Raw genomic sequence first — 14,680 nt, 5'->3', positions numbered from 1 at the left:
TGAGCACGCCTCTCACGTTCTCGTCAAAACCCGCTGACATTTCTTGTATATATCTTAGTAATTTTACTACATTTTGATTCGATTTCTTGTGCCATTTCAAGAGAAAACATCAGGGAAACATGCATGTCTGAAAAAGTTGCGCTGAAATAACTCAATTCCCCGTAATCGCTAATAAACTTTAATGTCCCGCGAGAGGGGACATCCGAGTGATATGCTGGATTACGATGTCCCTCGAGAGGGGACAGCGGAGTGCAAAGGGTTAATTCCTACGAAGATCGAAATATGAGATCGTCATGATACTGGAAATATTTTGCTGTACATTGTCAAGAGATTACATTGACGATGCTTGACTTTGGCTGAATATTATGTATAGTAATGTCTCTCTAATTAACGCTCACATTGTCCACAAAAATGGACAATTTGGGAAGAGGAGATACGATTATTCGAGGCTTGCGGTTCGCTTTTTATAGTTCCGAATTGTCAAGAATTATAAAAAGGAGCTGTGAGATACGATTAATCGTATCTCCTGTTCCCAAATTGTCTATTTTTGTGCACAATTCGGGCGACAATTAGGGAGACATTACTGTACTTAGTTTAATCGGTTTCTGTATGAAGATCAGGACTTAGTAGAAGAAAGTGTCGTCAAATCGTTATCACATACAGTCTCAAAAACTTTACTTAATTCGCAATAGTCTTTGATTAGTAACTGCATCTGGTTATACATATTTAACTAGGCTCTGTCGTGATTTTCCGAACATTCAAGTACAGTCCCGTCAGCGATGCCGTAATAGACGCTTTTGGGTTCAGCACCACCGGCACCGGCGTTTTCTCGCAAGGCAACACCTCGTATTTGCTTAGCATCCGAACAATGCCCAGTTTTGTTTGCATAAGACCCATTCGAAGCCCTGAAACAAATGATACAGTGCAATCAATGATACAGATGTACCATTCTAATTTCGACTAGAATCGTTTGAGTTTCCATAGTCATGTAAAGTGGGCAATAAATTGACAATTGCATTGGCCAATTCATTGTGCCAATTCAAGTTCTAGCAGCGAAGATTTGGTGTTATACTAACCGATGCAAGCACGTGGTCCCTCGCCGAAAGGGAAGTACGTTAATGATGGCCGGTTCTTTTTGTTCTCCTCGCTGAATCGCATGGGATCGAATTTTTCCGGATCAGGATAGTACTCCGGGTCATAGTGCATTCCGTACAAAGAGATGTACACCGGAGTACCTTTCTCCAGTACTAAATCGGAATTACGAACTTTGTAGTCGGTGGCTGCGACGCGTTCTAGAAATCCTAATGTCGGATACTTGCGGAGAACTTCCGAGACAACCATATCAAGATACGGCAATGTCACGATCTACAAATAAAATGCATTCACGTGTATGTTAGTCTCGATTTAAGATAAGATTGTTCAAGAAATATTTGAGCCGTTTATTTTGAAAATGGCCCAAGTCCATTTGTTGATTATTTCCGGTTGCCCGTGGTTACATGTACAACTTAAAGTTATCTATGAATAAAGCATTCGAGATTACTTATATTCCGAGTAAATACGATAATATTGGACACACATAAGTTTTCAGTGTTAGTTCAATAATCGAGCCGATTATTTTGAAAAAAAAGAAAAAAAGTGGCCTATGTCCATTTATACTTAAATTGAGATATTTATTATTGATAACGTCCGAAGGCAGTGATGATGGTAATTTTAATTAATTAGTATTTAACAAGTTAACCTCAGTTTTTGGACAATTGCTTTATTTGAATAATCAGTAAATTTAATCGATGCGGTTAAAAAGAATTTACGCAATATACATACTTACAGTTAAATATAAAACTTAAAATTTAATATATTGAATTTTAGAAATTATTTCCCCCATGGGGAAGAACAAAACTACAAGATCTTATAGTTCAGATAGTGAAGAAGAATGAGTAACTAATGATTTCAAGGAAAATCGAGAAAGAAAGAGGATTATAGAACAATATTCGTCGTCAGGGGATGAAGATACAGATAACAATGGAGAAAAGATTGATGAAATACGCATCCAAAAAGTGCGAAAGATTGAACGAAATTCAAGAAGAAGATATCGTACTCGAACCGGAAATATTGTATCTTTAAAAGTTTTCCAAAACAAAATGTAGATGAGCAGTAAATTGTTTTGTAATTTATGTGGTTACAAGATGTTTTGAATCGCAAAAATTATGTTTTCGAAGTGTTGCAAAGATATGTAAAATAAATTGAGTATTGTTTGTTTTCAATTTGAAGCATCCTAAATTATATTGAATGGACTTGGGCTCCTTCAAATTTTATAACGAATCCGGTTGTTAATTTTGAAACTGGCCTAACTCCATTCTTGGTAAGAAAACGCATATTATTTACAACACAAACCTTTAAATATCTCAATTTAAGTATAAATGGACTTAGGCCACTTTTTTTCAAAATAAACGGCTCATTTATGGAAAACCTTTCTTATCTAAATGGTAGAAGAATACGTGTTTGACTCTTAATGGAGATTTACAATATATTTATCTATATATATATATATATATATATATATATATATATATATATTATATAATATATATTATAATATAATATAATATATATTTATAATATATTATTATATATTATATTATATTATAAATAATATATTATTATTATATTTATAATATATATAATGGAGATATATAATATAATACGTTGAATAAAAATATTATTCCAACGTTTCAAGTCGAAATAAAATTCTGTCCTCTTTTCATCAATATTTAAGTATTCAGATAAACATTTGCATACAATAAATATAAATTCTCCTTGTCTCTTAACACTGAATCTATCACGCTGATCAATATGACCGATCTCATATGTTTCATTTCAAAATTGTTAAAATTAGAGCACCGCAAAGTCGGTCGTTTTGAATAATCGGCAAAATTTAGCATTAAGAAACGATTATAATCGACAACGTTCTAATCATTGTAATAATTGCAACCAAATTTGCGACGAACCGTGAAAGCAACGATAATTTCAAGTACCTCGAAGAGTCAAAAAAGTACAAAAGAAACGATCTTGTTACTGCACATAATACTCCCGCAAAGTTCAAGAGAACTCAAGATCAACGATCAAATCAAATTGTTCAAATGTGCATCAGAGATCAAACACGAAAGGTTGCCTCAATTATTATAGCCACTGGTTATCTCATTTGGCCAGCTGCTGACGACTTCCGAATGTACGATACTTCTAGAGATAATTATAAGTAATTTACGTACCATTTCATACGTAATTCTTCCTTCAGTTTTGTCGAGTGCTTCGCGAATCTCCGTTCTTAGTGTTTTCTGTACGTCCATATTTAATGCTAGTTCGTACAGACCGAAGGCCATGGCGGAAGAGGAAGTTTCAAAACCGGCAACGTAGAAAACGCCTGCCTGCGCTAGCAGGTCTTCGTAGCTGAATTCTGTGATACGCGTCGATCAAAATTACATTATATAAAATATATAAAAAAAAATATTATAACATAAATTATATAAAAAAAAGAAGATGAATGCACAGAAACATTGGAGACGTAAAGTAGTGGAGGATAGTTGTCAGTTCTCCATTTCGTGAACGCAAAGTGAGTAAAACATGAAATAACTTACTGAACCCATCGATAGCACCTTCATTCTCATGCGTTTGCTTCAGTTCGACGAGAAGGTCGATCAAATCGTTCCTCTTCTCCCCCGTCTCAATTCGCTGATTCATCACTTTGTCGACAATGGATCGGAAATATTCCGTGGCCTGTTTGCCGAAAAATTTGGCGCGATAATACTTAGTTAAATGTGGCATAAAGAATATAATAAGGAACTCCAGGCCGCGAAGAAAGTCATAGTCGAAAACTTTTCTGCCCTGTTCCCGGAAGTGTGTTTTGGGATTGCGCAACGAATTCACTTGTATACCAAAAATCGTGGTGGCAATCAAATCCGTGGTAAAGTTTGCCGCAAGGTCTTTCATCTCCATCACCTTGGGAATAGCTGAAACAGATGCACGAGAATTATTACTATATTGCGTATTTGAATATACATATATACACAGGGTGTCCCAAAAATGTCTCGCAATCCGAAAGCGGCGGGTTCGTCAGGCCATTTGAAGCAACTTTTTCTTTTACAAAAATTTTCTCCGAGGCACCGTTCACGAGTTATTAACAAAAACACAGTGACCAATGAGAGGCGAGCTCGGCTGGCGCGAGGCGACCGAGCCAATGAGCGGAACTGGGCTTCGTGCGCTGGTTGGCTGGACCGCCTCGTGTCAGCCGTACTCGATTCTTATTGGTCACTGTTTTTCGTTAATAACTCGTTAACGGTGCCTCGGAGAACGTTTTTGTAAAGGAAGAAGTTGCTTCAAATGATCCGAGGAACCCGCTATTTCCGGATTGCGAGACATTTTCGGGACATCCTGTATATATATATATATATATATAGCCATTTGGAGAATGTTGCTTTAAAAATTCAATACATTGAAGTAATAGTGCTTGAAATCTATCGGCAGAGTTTCTTATCTTTGAACATTATTTTTTTTAGAGATAAACCTGTATCACACATGATACCGATTACTTAAATGGTTGATATCGCTCGAAGACTTCGAATGTTGGATAATATAGATGTAATGAAGTTCTAGTGAACTAACATAAATTTGATTCTTCGAGAATCAAATTAAGTTTTAAAGAAGCTATACCGTTTTTCAAGTGGTCTTAAATATATGTCCGCTACTTGTATGTTCGAATTTGTGATATAGTAATAATTCTCGTGCAATTAATAGCAAAATTGAAAAAAAGTATTAGAGTCATTGTCTAGTAGACTGATCCCTCTATCATCTAAAAAAAATTCAAGTCATTTAGTCCAGTTTTAAAGAAACTATACCCTTTTTCAAGTGATCTTAAATATATGTCCGCTACTGTATATAAATATTTGGAGAATGTTGCTTCAGAAATCCAATACGTTGAAGTAATAGTACTCAAAATCTATCGGTAGAGGATTTCTCATCTTCGAACATGCTTTTACGATTAAATCTGCATCATTCATGATACGAATTACCAGAATCGTTGATATTGCTTCGAGACTTCGAACGTAGGATAATATAGACATAACGAGTGAACGTAAATCTTTTGCAATATCGTTGTGTAGTGGTTTCCCCTAAGTAGTGGTTTCATAGAGACAACATTTCCTTAGCAATATCGTGGACTAACATAAATTTGATTCTTCGAGGATCCGATCCAGTTCATCGGCAACGACCAGCATCAAGTCGAACATTTTCTTCAGCCGTCCGGAAGTGAAGAGAGGCGTCAGCTTCATTCTAAGCACCCTCCAGCGCGGATTATTCATCAGGAAAAGATTCGCGGATCCAATTGGATCATGCTTATCCGACGAAGCATATCTATCAGCGAATGCGCCAAAATCCTTTACCATAACGTGTTTCACAAGTTCAGGATCTCGTACCAGGAAGAATGGTTTATCGAAAATGTAGAACCCCGCGTAAGGTTCGCCTTTGAAGTGGCAATGCAGTTCTTTCGCGAAGTCTTGCGATGCTTTCTTCAACATAAGGCAGCCTCCGAAATTTCCGACGAACGGTGCCGGAGGAATTTCCGGAACTCCTCGTTTTGCCCAGTATTTGAAATTTCGGGTGACGTACATGTACGCCGCGACGATGAGAGATGCGCAAATCAGGATGCCATCTAGGATCCAGTGTGGCGTGAGGAACGCCATTTTCGAGATACGGGGAAGAAAATGAATTGTTTCGTGCACAGAGTATTCTCGAAATTAGCATTCGGCTAATGGATATTTGTCTTATAGATGGTAGTTATTCTTTCTGGTTATTGCCACGTTAGAAAATGTCACGATCGGCATTAGAGTACGAAATAATAATCAGGCACTGTGAGAGAGACCTCTTTTGCAACGTGTAGAGCAGCTTGAACCGATACTGTGGATTACGAACGTGTGGGAATACATTTATACAAGTATCCTCCCACCCATTCGGAGTGATTAGTTTTTGTAGTTAGAAAGAGGGAGACAGATGTGTCGTATGTGGTGGTGGGGCGATGTTGTAGTACTCGCGATAGCTGAGGAAATAAATGTGGATTGAGTAAAATGAATTATCTATGGCTTTTAATAGAACATAATGTAATTAACGATAATATCACCTCGACAATCGTACCGTTATTTGTTCCAAATATGGCATCTTCAGGACATTGTTAATTGTTCGCAGCTTGAGAATTTTGTACTTCGAATCCTTGACGAAGATATTAAACGCGATCTTATGGAGAAACTAAGTATTCAAGTTTAATAAATGAAATAAAAACCTCTCTATACAAAATGCGACGTCAAAAGTCATTAGCAACTCGGTAATAAGGTCGAAGTTGTTATCGTCATGTTTAAAATGTATCGTCTGATAATTATTGCGGTAAAAAGAAATTTGGTCTCGATATGATATTTTCCGATATCTTAATGATGTACTTCGATTAGTGCAACGTTATCGCTAATAACAATGAAATTATAATCATATGGAGGCATAGGACGAGGTATGATAATTATTATGATCACTTGCGGACAGTTAAATATTTGTGAAGTTATAATAATTCATTGTTTTAAATTACATTGTTTTTTGATCGCATCAAATTTGTTTTCATATCTTTTTCTCTGATAAGTACATGATTACTGTATGCTACGATATGATAAATGTATAAACTTCAATTTTTTGAAATAGTGGCATATCGCATTTTTCTCCACAACCTCAGATTTATTTATTATAGTGTCAAGTTGAATTAATATACAGGGTGTCCCAGGTTTTAATTTTCAAACTTTGACAGTATATTCTATGGCACAAAGTAAGAAAAAAATGTTATGTAAACATAGGTCGTATAGAGCTTTATTAAGAAGTTATAACAAAAATTCAGGATGGGAATAGTAATCAACTAAAAAAAAATAAAAAATAAAAAAAAATCTTCGATCGATGTCAATCATGTATTGTCAACAATACAATACATTTCGAAATGTATTAATAAACACAGCTTACATAAACACACGGCATGTGCTGATCTATTCGAGCCAATGCTCGCAGTAACAGCGAGTTGACTACTATTCCTATTCTGAATTTTTGTTATAACTTCTTGATAAAGCTCTATATGACCTATGTTTACCTAACATTTTTTTCTTACTTTGTGCCATAGAATACACTGACAAAATTTGAACATTAAAACCTGGGACACCCTGTAGAGGCAGTAAGATTGCGAAGTGCACGATTCAATATTCGATTAGAAAACATGACTCTGCATATATTTTTTAAATTGGATCAGCATAAATCCGAATCATTCTATGTTTGGAAGCTTATAAGCGCGTGTGACGCACACTTTGGCTGCCACGTCAGTGAGACTGGCGAGTAGAAAAAAAAAACGTTTGTAGATATCTATATCTAACAACAATAAATGCAAGCTTCAACTGCAGCAACCTGTGACTATATCATAATATGTTGGTAAATAACTTTGTTGAGGACGTAAAATAAAAATACTGTCAATTTTGATAAAAAAAAGTCAAAAAAACTCTACTGTTGCAAATTTGGATAGTGACCTAAATTATTTAATTTTAAATTACGTGAATTTATCAGTTTTTAAATTAAGTAGTTATTTTTTATTGAAAGAAATTATTATCTTTTATTAAATTTAATTGAAATTCGAGTTATTCTTTTCAGAATTACAATGATTTCAACTTTGTCGATTTTAATCATTTTCTAATCCTAAATCCACGAAATAATAGAATCGATTAATGTGTGCTGCTCTATAAAAATGGTTCCTTTAATGAATAACTTAACTTATTTTTATTATCGCCATTACTATCATAATGGATGCTCAAATTAACAAACTGATTGAATGGGACTTTTATATGGCATTAAAATCTTAATAATTTTGAAATAAAACACGCGAAAAAAAAGTATTGAAAAATATTTGCATATCTCTATACTTGAATGCTTAAATATTGATAAGTAAACGTCGACAACAGAGGAATAATATCCATACTTAACGTTGAGTCTTAGGATTTATATAATAGAATTATACATATGTATACGTATATAAATGTGTAAATATATTTAATAATGACAAATTAAGTTATTAGGTACAATATAGACATTGTAGTTATAGATAAAATTCAGACTTTATTCCTAGATCTACTAACGTTCTTGCAGTCTTTGCACTCTAGCACACTCTTAACTCTTCATTCATATAACTTCCACTGACTCACATTCAGATTCACGCAACTCTCATGCCAGTAATACATCTGACGGATAATCGCTTTAACACCAGATTTATGGAACCCGTCAAAATGACGAGTCACTGTCACAATTTTTTAATTTACGATTATTCATATCGTAAAGATACATTTATGAGTTATTTGTTCAATTTCTATGTAAATGTCTTACTGTTACTTTTATATACTGATATAAACCAGCTGTTTTTTGTGCTTCGTAAATCTAGTGTCAACTGTCCATGAAAAAACATCGACAAACAGGCACAGACAGCGATCGGTGGAACAGGAAATGTTTTTGATCAACGATTGGAGCAGACGATTCTAACGCAATTTGATCGAGTATGGTCGTGTTTTATTTTAAGTTTTTATTTTAAATTTTCACGTGCCCTCAGTCGAACAAGGATAATATCATTGTCTTCACGTACCGCTAGAAATTTATTATAATTTATTACAGCGCGTACATAGGGTGTCTCAAGAGGTATTTAACTGCTTGAAATTTGTGATTCCTGAGATCGTTTGAAGTAACTATTTCCTTTGCACAAATACTTTCCGCGACTTTGTTTACGAATTTTACCGACATTTTATGAGATACGTAATACCTACAGTCGCAGGTTGACATCATTAAACTTTGCATACGTTGTTAATTTAGATACATACAAATGTTTCTTTTTCCACTAGCACGTTGGCGCATATTGACGTAAGAAAGGTTCTGCCCTTCAAACTTCATTAACGTTGCTCTTTCTCATATTTAATCGTACCACATGTAAAATTGCTCGCAGAACTGGAAAATAGATACAGTAATGACTCCTTAACTGCAGCTCATTCTTATGGTTGTTGACAATTCGAAACTATAAAAACGAATCGCAAGGCTCGAATAATCGTATCTCCCCTTCCCAAATTGTCCATTTTAGTGGACAATGTGAGCGTCAATTAGAGAGAAATTACTGTACTTTTTGCGATTTTTTTCCGAACCTTGGTACTCGAACTAAGCCAGAAAAAAGTTATGTTATCATCACTATCTTTGAACCGATACTGTGAATTACGAACATGCGAGAATATATTTATACAAATACCCTCCCACCCTTTCAGAGGGATTAGTGTTAGTGATATGTTGTGGTGGGGCGACGTTGTAGTACTCACGGTAGCTGAGGAAATAAATACAGATTGAAATAAATGAATTTTCTATGGCTTTTAATCGAATATATTGGGTTGGCAACTAACATACAGACATGTTTGTTTGTTTGATTGGTTTGTTTGTTTGTTAGGTTGTTTGTTTATTTGTTTGTATGTTTGGTTGATTGGTTGTTTGATTGGTTTGTTTGTTTGTTTGTTTGTTTGTTTGTTTGTTCGTTCGTTTGTTTGTTTGTTTGTTCGTTCGTTTGTTTGTTTGTCTGTATGTTTGGTTGGTTGTTTGATTGGTTTTGTGGCGGACCAGACATAAAAAGACACGTCCTTCAAAAACGGGGTGTGCATATGCCATTTTCGGGTTTTCCCGACGCAAGGCGTACACACCGCAATAAAACAATAAAAACGTTGGGACACAGCTTCGGACCATACGTCCCGGATCACCCCGGTCGGAAAATCTTCGGGAAAGGCCTTCGCCCTTCCCAAGGACTTTCCCTTACCAATTTCAATACGTTCTCCCCAATAAATACGAGGACCTCTCGACCGGGAGACGTCAGTTAGCAAGTTTTCCTCCGACTCTCAACGTGTTCATATTTCTGTCTCATCCGTCACTCGTTTACCTTTACCTTTTACACAGTGTACCCCATCGCCTTTTTGTTACAAGTTGTATTAAAGTTCTCGTTATATAAAACCAAAAAACTCTCTCGGATTATTTTATATAAAATAATCCCTGTCGCAGTAACCCCTGCGACAAACTGGTGACCCCGACGTGATCCGAGAGTACCGCGAGTGCGTGATAACCGAGAACTTAGCAACTTTTAGTGACATTTCGTTCGGCAACATACGAACTTCGCGATCCGAGTGGTGTTATACAAACTGTGTGAACTTTATTTTTTTTAATACATACGAAATGACGGACGCCAGCCCCATCCAAACTACCGCCTCCGGTGTAGAGGTAAACCAAATTAATATACGCGTACCTAGTTTTACACCCGAGGTGCCAGCTATGTGGTTTGCACAACTGGAAGGACAGTTTCTCATAGCGGGAATAAAAAGCGAGAATAAGAAGTTCTGGTACGCAGCCTCGAACTTGGAAACCAAGTATGCAACCGAGGTACAGGATCTAATTATCAATCCGCCAGCTGAAAATCCCTTCAAAATTTTGAAAGAGACGCTCATATCGCGCCTCTCGCAGTCGAACGAATCGCGTCTTCAGTGACTCCTGGAGCGAGTAGAAATGGGGGACCGGAAACCTTCACAGTTTTTGCGGTACTTAAGGGGGCTGGAAAATTCAGTGCCGGACAATATAGTTCGAACTATATGGCTCAACCGGTTGCCGACGTATGTACGAGCAATCCTCGCTACGCACACGGATACGACGTTGGAGAAACTCGGCCTACTCGCCGACCAAATAGTAGAACTCGCACCGAAAGCACACGTAGCCAGTGTAAAGCAAGACTACCCTTAAACCTAAGCATACGATAAGATAAGAACTTCTAAACACTCACCCCCTAAAAACTCTGTATATAAGCCAGCCGAACCCGAATAAACCAGTTATTCTGCCGGAACCTCTCTGCGTGCCAACTTCATTCTCCCGAAACCTTTTCGTAGCGCATGCATACTTTACTTAAAGTTCGGCGCAAGGAATAATTTTCAGAGTATCACAATCGTGTACTCTTCAGTATAGTAATAAGCAGTCAGTGAAAGCTTAGAGTTCCGCGTTAGCTCATTTTTACGTGTCGCGTCCCGTGACATAATTTGACGATCCTGCCAGGATCCAGCTATTCAAGACCGGAGAAACTGCCCAAGTGTGATCCGAGGACACGCCGACGCAGGGACTGCGTGAGCCACATCCGATCTGGACAGCAGGACGAAATTCAAAGGTAAATCCTTCACCACGTATCGTGAACCTCGCCCCGTATATCGTTCAGACGAGGAAACAGACGAGATGAGCCAGTCAAGAGCCAGCTCGCCTACTCCCAACGCTCTAACCGAAACGTTAGAAAGTATCTTGGTGCAAATCCGTCGGCTACAAGACTCTCAAAAACAAATGCAGAATGCACTTGAACGATTAGCCGTTAGAATGGACCAGAACGAGAAATTGCACAATAAACAAGGAGAAGAATACACCAAAGCCTTCACTCAACTAGGCATCTCCATGACTGCCAACGACATCACAGAAGATGAGGACAACGAGGAACCCGACCACGGAACATACCAGCGGTCCACTGGTGCGACTCCCCGATTGGTACCGAGCCGCCCAAATAATGGCACGCAACACTCGGGAAGACTTTCTGATGCGTTTAATATCGTGCGAACAATAGAAATCCTTCGAGGCCGTGACGACAATGGTGTTGAAGACTTTATTAGACAGGTGAGAGATGCTTGCGCGATGTGTAGTGAACCCGTGTTGCTTCTCCGACTCATTTTGGCCGAAAAAATTACCGAAAATGCTAAACGGAGTATTAGATACCATCGCATCGACAATTACGAGCAACTCTTCCAAGTGCTACGATCTCAGGTATCGACAACCGCCACTACAAGTGGCTGTCGCACTAAACTCCAGAACATCCACCAAAATTCCGGTGAGTCCGTTGCCATATATAGTGTTCGCTTTCGACAAGCTTTGAACGAATTGCAATACGCGATACAAAACAAGCACAGCAACGCTACCGCGCGGCGCGTGGCGTTAGCAGAAGAAGAAGAAGAGTCGATTCGAACGTACACGATGAACCTACAAAAAGAAATCGGGCCTCTAGTTATAACCGCCAAACCGAAAACTTTAAATGAAGCGCAAACAATCGCCACCGACTTGGAACTATGAAACCGTGATAGAACTCATCGAGGAAATTCCAACCGCCCTACCTTTAACAAACTCCCTATCAAAACACCCATAACCAGGAACCAAAACCCTATTCCCGTCAAGAAAGAGTCTTACGACAGATCTCGCACTCTAACCTGCGATTTCTGTAAAAAACCAGGGCACACCAAAGACGTTTGCTTCAGGTATAAAAATTTTCGGAATCAACAGACAGGAAAAATCCCCCCTCCCCCCCCCCCAGTAAACCACATCGAGGAAATCCAAACGCTGACCTCAGAACAAGAAGAGGGTCTACTAGAATTCACTACACCCCAGGAAGACTCAAGCATGTCGTATGCCGACCTGCCGACGACGGAAGACCACGAAGATTTCTCTTGGATACCGGAGCAGGAGTAAATCTTGTAAAGGAACGAGACGCTCCTAGCAAAATCAAACTTAGCGAAACGAAATTTATCAAGCTAGGAAACGACCAACACGCTATACAATTCATGACCTACATACCTTTCCTCAAAATTAATCACCCCTTCCTCATTGTTCCCAACGATTTTCCCTTAATCGAAAATGGAATATTTGGCCTATCGTTCCTAGAAAAATACCAATACCAAATAACCAACGATCATTTGACACTCAATAACACCACGTTAAAATTACAGACTACCCCTGAAGACATTGAGATACAACCGGGTGAACATGTGGCACACATCAAAATTATTGACGGTCAGCCTTATCGTGTTTTCTTCATCAACAATGGTAAGCAGACTTTGACTACAGCCGACCAAATTTCATTCGAACAAGATAAACCAATTAATAGAACTCTAGAGCTGATAAACAAATTACGCCTAAATCACATTGATCCTTTATACAGAGATACAATTGAAAAGATAGTTTCCAGTTATAACGATATTTTTACCCTGGAAACTGACCCTCTACCCTGTACACAACTTACCGATCACAAGATAACCCTTAAAGATCCCAAACCCATTAACATCAAATCCTACCGACCACCCGAATGCCACCGTAAAGAAATCGACCGACAAATCAAAGAAATGCTCGACAAAAAAATCATTGAACCGTCAGACTCCAGTTTCAATTCTCCGATATGGGTAGTACCCAAGAAAACCGACGCATCGGGGAAAAGAAAATGGCGAATCGTAATTGACTTCAGAAGACTTAACGAACAGACCGAACAAGACGCTTACCCCCTTCCCAACGCTGACGAGATCTTACAACACTTGGGCAACGCAAAATTCTTTACCGCACTTGACTTATCAGCCGGATTCCATCAAATTCCCATGCACCCCAATAGTAAAAAATACACCGCGTTCTCGACCAACGAGGGGCACTTTCATTATAATCGAATGCCTTTCGGACTGAAGAACGCACTCGCAACGTTCCAAAGAATGATGGATACTGCCCTTCACGGATTAGTTGACAAGCATTGCTTCGTGTATATCGATGACATAATTATATTCGGACAAACAATTGAAGAACACAACAAAAATCTTGCAATCATTTTCCATAGACTTAGAGACACCGGACTGAAATTACAAATGGACAAATGAGAATTCCTTAAGCCCGAATTAGAGTATCTTGGCCACGTAGTGACAGCTGAAGGAGTTAAACCTAACCCAAAAAAGATCCAAGCCATCAAAGATTTCCCCGTACCAAAGACCCCTACCCCGATAAAAGCCTTCCTGGGACTGAGCGGATACTATAGAAAATTTATACGTAATTTCGCAAAAATTTCAAAACCATTAACGTCATTGACCAAGAAAAACGAACCATACTGATGAACAAATGATCAACAAGTCGCCTTCCAAACCCTCAAAGACAGACTTTGCTCCGCCCCCATTCTCAAATACCCCGATTTTAACGAAACTTTCACGCTGACCACTGACGCGAGCAACGAAGGTATCAGTGTCGTACTATCCCAAGATGATCACCCCTGTAACTTCATTTCCAGAACTCTTAACCAAGCCGAACAAAACTATTCCACTACCGAGAAAGAACTCCTAGCAATAGTATGGGCCGTCAAACGACTCAGACAATATTTACTGGGCAGGAAATTTATAATACAAACCGATCACCAAGCACTTGTATGGCTTAAGAATGTTAAAGATCCCTCTTCAAGACTCATGAGATGGCGTCTGAGGCTTGAAGAGTGCGATTTCGAAATAGAATATAAAAAAGGGAAAGAAGACGTTGTTGCTGATGCTCTCTCTCGATATCCTATCTATCCCCTCCGAATCCGAGAAGATAAACCGGTAAAACTCAATACTAGAGTTCAAACCCCTGATAACCCCTTCGAGGCCATCGAAAACGCACTCCCTGACATTAAAGAAATTGAAGGCACCACTTCTAACCTCCTCTACGAACTCATCGAAAAATGGAGATGTGACCCTACTCCATCTCCTATAAAAAATCAACCAAACCGACCTACCTGGACGCAAATATCTCCTGGTACATTAGG

General features: G+C 38.2%; 1 protein-coding gene across 1 annotated transcript; it reads right to left on the bottom strand.

The window, feature by feature from the left end:
* Nucleotides 1-658: 658 nt before the first annotated feature.
* Nucleotides 659-6,063, bottom strand: LOC117218322 (cytochrome P450 6k1). The gene is made up of 5 exons (XM_033466618.2): nt 5,216-6,063; nt 3,633-4,004; nt 3,267-3,451; nt 1,077-1,365; nt 659-905 (listed from the first exon to the last, which is right to left on the bottom strand). The coding sequence occupies exons 1-5, from the start codon at nt 5,730-5,732 to the stop codon at nt 727-729; spliced, it is 1,542 nt and encodes a 513-aa protein (XP_033322509.2). The 5' UTR covers nt 5,733-6,063; the 3' UTR covers nt 659-726.
* Nucleotides 6,064-14,680: the final 8,617 nt, after the last annotated feature.

Source organism: Megalopta genalis, chromosome 2, assembly GCF_051020955.1.
Source record: "Megalopta genalis isolate 19385.01 chromosome 2, iyMegGena1_principal, whole genome shotgun sequence".
NCBI lineage: Eukaryota > Metazoa > Arthropoda > Insecta > Hymenoptera > Halictidae > Megalopta > Megalopta genalis.
The sequence above is the reverse complement of the archived record's forward strand: the minus strand, read 5'-3'. Positions and strand labels throughout refer to the sequence as shown.